General features: G+C 48.7%; 1 protein-coding gene across 1 annotated transcript; it reads left to right on the top strand.

Moving 5' to 3' along the window:
• The first annotated feature begins 2,018 nt into the window (after nucleotides 1–2,018).
• Nucleotides 2,019–8,836, top strand: nradd (neurotrophin receptor associated death domain). The gene is made up of 6 exons (XM_011605688.2): nucleotides 2,019–2,462; nucleotides 5,742–5,874; nucleotides 6,043–6,396; nucleotides 7,307–7,523; nucleotides 7,648–7,790; nucleotides 8,200–8,836. Exons 1-6 carry the CDS (start codon nucleotides 2,424–2,426, stop codon nucleotides 8,511–8,513), a joined length of 1,200 nt encoding a protein of 399 aa, XP_011603990.1. The 5' UTR covers nucleotides 2,019–2,423; the 3' UTR covers nucleotides 8,514–8,836.
• Nucleotides 8,837–9,103: the final 267 nt, after the last annotated feature.

Genomic DNA, 9,103 nt, shown 5'->3' on the forward strand with positions numbered 1-9,103 from the left:
CTCCCCATAAACACCTCCAGGGATACAATTCAGCGGGAGGGGGGAGGGATGCGGCGGTGATAAAACTGAGCTGTAGACCCCCGGTCAAATACAAACCGCAGGCGAGCGAACAAGGGAAGTGGAGAAGGAGGGTGAAGAGTGCCGCGGCCATTCTCATGTGGTCCTGCTGACAATGGTGGGAGGGGTCGACGCCTCACGCTCACTTACTGGCAGCATCTCCGTCTGACCTCTCCGGCCATGAGAGCACGGCTGTAGGCAAAAGCTGCAATTTTGGTGCTATTCGAGTCGCTCCTGCAAAAGAGCTGCAGCGGCCCTGAAACACGCTTCCGTCATAGTTTGGCTAACCCTCCTCCACCCTTCTTCTTCTGGTTTATTTCACTGCAGGCCTTTAGACAAACGGTGCGTTCTTTAATAACCACCCTATCATTCCCACGTGGGCAAAGGAACATGGAGGACAGACCAGAAGAGCTGGTGTTTATTTAATCTTTCCTCTAATGCACAGCAAAAGTCTTCATGTTGACCCAAGGTGCCAAAAATGAAGGAAAGCACTGATAATAAGACATTTTAGGAAGAAAGATAATGGCTTCAGCAGCCACAACCCTCTTCTGGGTCAGCTCTTAACAAAACGAAGAACGTCTGCAATGCAGATGACGAGCACGTTCGGCTGTTTTTATCTGTTCAGGCTGTTTTTATCTGTTCCTGCACGCGAATGCAGATTTCTGTGAGAGTGAAATGTATCAGAGCGGCGGCGTCCTCCCTGTCTCCCCTCGTCCCTCAGCAGACTTTAAAGTGCAAATAGTATTGTGTCTGAGAGATCTCTCCATTTGTTTTCCTCTGAAGTCTCCCAGCCCCCCTGCGATGCATTCACCAGAATTTACAAGGTGTGTAATTTACCCTGCGTTGGTTTTCTAATCTTTTGAATTGCCGAGATCAAACATGCGCTTCTCCTCGGGGGCATCTAGCTTGATTCGCATGGCTTTCTTTTGTCTCTGATCTCTGCTCAACTGATCTCTGCCCTTTAAGGATCCCTCCATGGTTGTGAAATGTGTCAAGTCACATTATTAGATTTACACGCGGGTCATATGTTTGCCCTGGTATATCTTTGGAAATATGATTGAAGGTGTAATGGAAAATTAAGACTGTCAAGTTGAAAAGATTGTATAATATGTAACTTTTCCTTATCATGCACATTCTCTGGAGACAAGATGTGCAAAGGTACAAGTAAACGCCTTCACTATATGATCCATCATTTAGTAGTGGAAAACAGGTATGTGTGAGGGAGCCCTCCCTAGAATAGTGTAAAAACCTCTGTCTGTAACTCCATTTGGTGTCCAGACTGCACCCTGGTAATTCGAGCTCTGATTCTGTTAGAGGTCATAGTTGACATTTGTTATTCTAATACTGTCGGTTGTTTGTTTTAATTCTATGTGATTTACTATAATAAACCTTGTAACTTTAAGAGACATATTTCTTTGTTCTTCCTAATCGGGCTTTTGCCTTTACAAAAGGAAGGAAGCAACGGCACAACGGAAGACTTTTTAATTTAAATAATTGGTCCCTGATTAAGATTTTATATTTAAAGCTTGAACATTAAAGCTGTCACACAAATATGTACAAAAAGTCAAATAATTGCATGTTCATGTTGAACATACCATAATTAAGCTACCCAAACATTATTTTAGCACTTTAATACTTGTGAAAGGTATTGAAATAATATCATTTTCAAAAGTCCTGATTTATTTTTTGCAAACTTGAGCTTAGGAATAAAAGAAGCGATTTGACCATTCAATTAATTTGTAATGCAAAAATTTCATTCAATGCTGAAATCTTCCTCCTATGGCTCTTTACAGCTACTTTAACGCAATAAATCCTGCATTCTTTTGCCGATTCCAGCAGGTTTTTTCTCTCTCTTTTTTTGGGTTTTTGGGTGGGTTTTTTTGCGGGCGCGGCGATGCAGCCAATCAGCGCGCCCGTTTGAAAGCCGAGAAGATGGGAGGAGAAAAGTTCCAGGAGAACTTCGCAGGAGTTTTTTTCCCCCCTGCCTCATCTGTTGCAAAGCTGCTCCTGAAGAGGTGGCAGCCCATCCTGCCAGCGGAGACAGAAGAAACGTTGTGTTAACTCTCGCAGCGGGGAATGCATTAAAAGAAGGAAATGTGTCCACGGAGCAGTTACTGGGGGATTCTGCGGACTACACAGGAGCGATTGTAAAGCCGGTTATTCATGCGTAAAACATCCATTCCGGGACTAAAACGGACTGCTCCCCCCACAACAGCACTTTTTAGTAGACTGACTCTTTAAAATTTCCATACTGGAGCTTTTCTGGTGATAGTTGCGGGCCGGTGTTGGTGAGAGCATACTTTGCGCCAGAGGTTTTGGAGACGCACCAATCTGTCCCCTTCGACGGCTCTCCGGACACTGAAGACATGAGACTGTTTGTCATCTGCGGGCTTCTGCTGGTAAAAGTAAGGAACAGTTGGTCAATGCTGGTCCAAGACTGTGCTGTGCCTAGTTTTTATACTGAACTTCCTAACGTGGCCCACTCTCTTAATGTGGCCCATCCGGTTCAGGTTTGCATCATTGTTCCAAAAAGAAAAAAAAAAGTTAATACAAGTCGTATGTCCTTAAGGCAATCACATGTCCACTGAGAAGAATATACTGGTTTTAATGTGACAAAGGGGCAGAGGGAGGGGAAACTCGCATAGATGATGACCAAAGTGGAATGAAACTGAATTATTTTTGCAGAGGTTGTTAAAAGCTCATGTGGACCATTGTGTGTCTGCAGACAGGAAGCTATAACATCACATTAATGCCTGAGAACACGCATTTAATCAAGGTGATTCACTCGTGGCCATAATAGAACAATTTCTGAAGTTTTCTCAACAGGTTTTTGCGGTTTTAAGCATATTATTAAGGCGGGATCGTGTGAAAAGAAGGCCCCTGCCTCCACTCTGGCAGACAATAATTTGACACACTCATCTCTCCTCCGAAAGCCCATGGGGCTTGTAGTCCTGCCGGGACATGCTCTCCAGAGTGAAAACACTTTTGTTAGATGAAAGGGTGCAGATAAAACCCTTTCAAAGATGTGTATCTCTTTCCTTTTATGATGACATACTGTTGTTTTCGCAACTGCTATGCAAACACAAAGTTGTTCAGTTTCTTTTCTTCTAACTGAACTTTTGCACTTCGTACCACAGGTATTTTGTACATACCTCATGATTGCCTTTGCTAACTTTGTGTAAGGCTTATATTGCCTTTAATATTGCTGAATTTGGCTTTACTTTTTCCTTTTCTTGCTGCCCCTGGATGTCCGGAGCAAAGCGATTATCATCATCATTTTCTCTCAGAGAGAGAGAGTGTGTGTGTGTGTGTGTGTGTGTGTGGGTGTGGGTGTGGAGGGTGGGTGATCACAGTCCGGGGGAGATTGTTTGTTATCACCGTCGTTTTTATTTCCACAGGGTTGTTAAATGGCATCATTAAGACGTTTAAAGGACTTCTTAGTACTTAGGCGAGAGTATGTAAAAAGCTCTGCACAGTAATACTCAGGCCACCGTATGATGTTTCATTTCTGAGCGGATTAATTCAGTGTCACGTTGTTGCAAGAAACACTTTAATTGGTGGCCTCGTGCCAGTCGTTGGGGTTGAGATGTGCAGGTAAAGCAACATCTGCCTGTTGCTGTCACAGACAGACTGGAGTGAATCATGGATAATCGTCCTCATACACACACACACACACAGAAAGCGTCCTTTGTGTGTTTATTTTCTCAGGGATTATATTAACTGTGGAAATGTCGGCCCGTGTGCTGCCTGAAAGAGGCATGGAAAATGTTTCCAAACCTCTTTCTGACCTCCTGCTTGGGGTTTGGAATTAGTGCCCAAATAGAAACTAATACTCTGGACTGGACACAATGGATGGAAATCAATTCATAGTCCTGAACGCGAGCGCGTGTGTGATGGGTGGTGACTGAGTGGCTGCGGCAGCCGTAGATTTGAGAGCCTCGTTGAAAGCAGCGCTCCTCGGTGGTCCGTCTGTTCTCACAGGGGACTCCAGTCTTATTGCTGCTTCTTGTCTAAATGGGGGCGAAAAAGGCAACTGCAGCTCCGGGGGCTCCTCGGTCAGGCTGCTCACAAGGCAGCAGATAAGATTAAATAATCCACAGTGCCTTCAACGGAAAAATACTAACTTTAGTGGAACCGGTAAGAAATAATTAACCCATGAGACCGATGAGACCTGCAAATACTGTAAGGTGGTTCATTTTCAGGATCCTATGAATAAATAAATCAATGTTTTGTAGTAATTAAACAAAATAAAACTTTAATGGGCATCCACAGGAGTCTTTTGTGTTCGTTCTCACTCTTCAGTGGGGCATGAACTGTCTTATTGTGCACTGGGCACCAGTGGGTAAAGTGCTAAGCCCATGGCACTTCCTGCTGGAAGCCAAGATTTGGCCTCTGTGTAGATTCACAGAGCTCATGTAGCTACAGACTCATGAGGAGTAAAAATAAAAGGGAATCAACGCACCAAATATTTATCAAGTATAAACAATGGGCTGAGTCGTTAGCTGCAGCGAGCAAGAGGTGCGTCATGTGTCACACAGGGCCTTTGTGTTAGGAGTAATTGTTGTCCAGTCACGGTCTAGACGTTCCTCTGAAGCCGCCTGCTGGATCCCACCACCCCGACACTCTAATACCTCTGATCTGGCCCTGTGGTTGGCGCTCAGATATCATCAGGCTCCACTGTAAGCGCCCCAGTGGAACTGGCTGTTGGTTTTGGGGCGAGGCTAACTTTGATTCAAAGCCTTTTTCCGTCCGTATCAGCGCGGCGTTCCGGGACAGGAATCACGTTGGAGGGGCTCCCGCGAGCGCTCTCTGCTTTTGATTCCGTGGGGATTTTTCTTCGCAGATGAAGAGAGGTGTTACTTTGTCCTGTGTGTCTGTTCCCCTGTTTCCCCCTTTGCAGGGGGTTAGCTGTTAGACATCTGCTAGTTCTTGTTAGCCCCCCCCCCCCCCTCCCTGCCCCCCCCGGGCCTTGATCGGCCAAACTCCTTTAAATGTGTGCATGTTTAGGATGCCGTCGTTCAGAGCCTGGAGAAGGGGAGTCAGTGAAGTGCTGACCTTCAAGACACACCTGCAGGCTTTTGCAACTTCAAAGGGCCCCCACCCCTCTGTCACCCAGTCAGACACATACATGCTGTGCAGCCTTGGTTAACTGACACCCCTGCCTGGGGCAGGAGCTGGCTTCTTAATATACCTGCCCCTCCTTTTTCTGTAAACGCAGACGCGTTCCATATTCATGCACACAGTAACAGCACGCATTGTCATTCACGGTGATGTGGAATGAGTCGGAGCTCTTCATGCTTCCTCCTCCAGTGTTTCCCTGCACCCTGTTTTCAGTCCCCCCCCCCCCCCCCCCCCGCCGGTCGAGAGGCGTTTGATTAAAGCCAGCCACTCACACCAGGCACCAACGCTGCCGCACAAGCTGTTCAGAATGTCAAATCTATCCCTTATGCCCCCCACTGGAGCTGGGTTCTCCATTACCCTCTTACAGATAAGAGCTGGGGGCACTTGAGGGGCAAAAACTGAGGCAGATTAACAGATAAAAAGGGGCATTTTTGGCTCACCCAGTTCTTGGCTTATTTAATTACACAGCACAGCGTGTGATGTCTTTCCCTTCTATGGCAAAAGGCTGAAAACCCCCCTAGTTAAGATCAGTGTCAGTAATGACTGTGGGTTCCCCTCTCCAGGTTGCCGTTGGAGATGCGTGTCCCAGTGGACAGTTCAGCGAGTCGGGGCAGTGCTGCAGCCTGTGTCCCGCTGGATTCGGCGTGGTGGCAGAATGCGGGAAAGCGGATACCAAATGTGCACCGTGCCCACAGGGTAAGAAACTGCATATCTCAGGTTTCTGCGTGAACACAGCGTTTGTTTTACTGGCTTTTTCATTATCTCTGTCAAGCGTCCAAGACGCTGGAAGGTTTACAGGAATGGTATCTGACCGTTGCGGCTGTTCCTTAAAGCCGGAGATAAAGTTTGCACTCTGCTTCCCAGGAACCTTTTCTTCATCCGAAGGGCTCGGCCCTTGCCAGCCCTGCGCCAAGTGCCCGCTGAGCGTCCCCATGTTGGCCTCCTGTACCGCCACTGAGAACACGCAGTGCGAATGCGACAGCGGCTACTTCTTCTGGGGTGTCCACGGCTTGTGCGCGCCTTGCTCCAAGTGCACCCGCGGCGAGGGAGCCGTCCGGGAGTGCGGCCCGAAGGGAGACACTCTGTGCCAGATCTGCGGCCCCGGAACATTTTCCGAGGAGCTGAGGACCACCAAACCGTGCCAGGTCTGCGCCAAGTGTTCCGACAGCGAGGTGGAAATCCGAGCCTGCCTCCCCAACTCTGACACGCTCTGCATGGGTGAGTAAAGACGACACAGCTGCTCGTGTTCTGTCTTTGTCTCGCTGGCCAGGAACCACATGAAAAAGGCACATATGCAAAAAAAATTAGGACTCGAATCTATTTTAGGTCGTGCGCTGCTTCCTGGGGACTGTGAACATTTGTAATCAGACACTATTAAATGAAAACCGAGTAGGTTTGATTAATTAGGAATGCATATGTTTCTGTTCTTAGTGCTTCAAACGCATTTCTATCTTTTCACACTGACGCTAAAGACGTACTTAGGGTTAGGGTTAGGCTAACCCTATACCATAATATTGATCTAATGTGGGAACTGGAGGTTATTGTTAAAGATAAAAGAATAAACTCAATGGAAGAGGACGGAGAACTGCGAGAACATGTGGTCAACACCTGCATCCACATTTCAACCCAACTGGCGGCAAAGCTGGGAAACACGAGCAGCGAAAAACCAGAGTGGGCCCGAGAGCTGTAATAATTGGTACGAGTTTAGCAGGTCTTCAGGTTAACGACCGAGATGAGCTTTAGAACCCGAGCGAGCCGCCTGCCCTGACCAAGGCTCCGGCTCTCAAACGGCTTCCTTTGCACTCCTGGAGTGAGGTCATCTGGACACACTCTAGTCCCATGTGTCACGACCCTTCAACCCCGCAGAGGTCAGCGCGCTACCTTGTCCCGTTTGATCCTGAAATAGACCGACTGCAGGAGGGAGAGCAAGGCTCGCAAAGAGAGGCAATGAAAGGTTTCAAAACCCCGGGGGGGCCGGGATGACTTAGGGTATCGTTGCAACCGTCACTCGGGCTTCCATGGAATTATTCCCGGGCGAAATTTACTGCAGCCCAAATGCGTTTCTGCTGTGCACATGCATAAATTCCGCCCCCGACGCCAATTTTTTCCCCCCCTTTTTTGTCTGCAGACAAGCAGCTGGACATTTTGTCTCGTCCCGTCGACGGGACGAGCGATGCGTCCCGCTGGCCGATCTTGGAGGACGTGACCAAAGTAGAGGCCAGTCCCACCCCGGGGACACCCAAATTCACCCCACAGGAGGAGAGTGGAAGCAACAACATTCTGGCCTACGTGTCTGTTCTGGCTGCTGTCGTGCTGGGTCTGTTTATCTATGTGGGTTATAAGTGGTAAGTTCACTCTGGCTGTCTCCAAGGTCCTCCACGTGTAGCATAAAATGATAAAATGGGTATTTTGTAAAGTAGTCCTGCTGACGGAAGCGTACCTGAGACCTCTTTTCCTCTGTCCTCTCAGCTGGAGGTCCTGTAAACAGAAGAGGGCTCTCTCCAAGGCCCGCGCTGCCGAACTGAGCGCCTCCCCCGAGGGCGAGAAGCTCCAGAGTGACAGCGGGGTTTTTGTAGACTCTCACAGTCTGCATGACAACCAGACGAGCAAAGGTGGGTTCAGCACAAGCTCCTTGAAACCCGACCTCCATCCGATTTGGGCGAAGCCTCAGAAGGAGTCGTATTGGAGACGTTTATGGCTCTGTGTAATTATGTTTTCATTTTTGGAGAGAAAACACAAAGTTCTCCTCCAACGTAAATCACAATTATCCCTTGTTAGCTTGCCCGTGTTTGTTTTTATTAATGCAGCATGACACGCTGAGTTTCTATAATCCCATGACAGAAGGCTGAGTAAAACCATTTTAAGACCTGAAGAGAATTACAGTGACTGACCTGAAGACGACAATGGGAATTAGCTTTTTAAGCGTTTAAAACAGCCCGGAGCCAAATTGACATCAGAATTTTGCCACCCTGTTTGTCATACTGGCAGTTTAGCTTCAAGTCTTTACCCCCCTTCCCGCAGGCACTAACAGGGACAGCAAGCAGGACAACCGGCTGTACATCAACCTCCCCCCCCACCGGCAGGAAGAGGTGGAACACCTCCTGCAGGAAGGAGGAGGCCGGGGATGGAGGCAGGTGGGCGCAGCACTGGGCTACGAGCCCGAACAGCTGGATCTGTTTGGGCACGGCGAGGCCCCCGCCCGCACTCTCCTCTCTAACTGGGCGCAGAAGGAGGGCTCCACCCTGGGATCGCTGTGCTCCGTGCTGGCTCGCGTGGAGAGGCCCGACGTGGTGGCAGCCCTGAACCGTCCCGGGCAGGGCGTTTCCCTGGTGTGAGCGCTCCCCCCAGACGCACGTGACACTAAAAGACTCCGGTCTGCAACGACGAGGGAGGCACTCGGACACCAACACCTGCCACTGTGGAGGCTGCCAACCGCCTCACTTTGAAGCGAGGGAGCAAATATTTCTGTTACCTTTTCCTTTCCTTTGCTTTGCTTTCATCAGGCGCCACGGGAACCCGGCCGGTCCCGATAACAGCCGTTTCCACGAACACTCGTCGACGGTGACTGAATATTAGGCCCACGGAAACAGAATAACGCGTTTACATCCTGATGTCCAAGTGTCGTTATTATTAACCCCGTGTTTACGCCTGTAATCAGGTTTATCATCATCAGCCGCCGCGCTGGTGTAAACACACGGATGGATTCTGCTCTCCCCAGCTCGGGATAATCACCCCCCCCCCCCCCCGCAGTCCGATCTTTATCTCAACAACGCTGATTTACACGTACTCGCGCGTTCCTCGAGTCCGGATGAAAAATTTACAACCCAACCAAGGAATTCACGTTGGTCCCCCAGACTGGGGTCGGAGGAAATACATTTTTCTGATGATTTCTATTCCCTGGCTTTTTTTTTTCCTTCTTCAGCAT

Source organism: Takifugu rubripes, chromosome 7 (assembly GCF_901000725.2).
Source record: "Takifugu rubripes chromosome 7, fTakRub1.2, whole genome shotgun sequence".
NCBI lineage: Eukaryota > Metazoa > Chordata > Actinopteri > Tetraodontiformes > Tetraodontidae > Takifugu > Takifugu rubripes.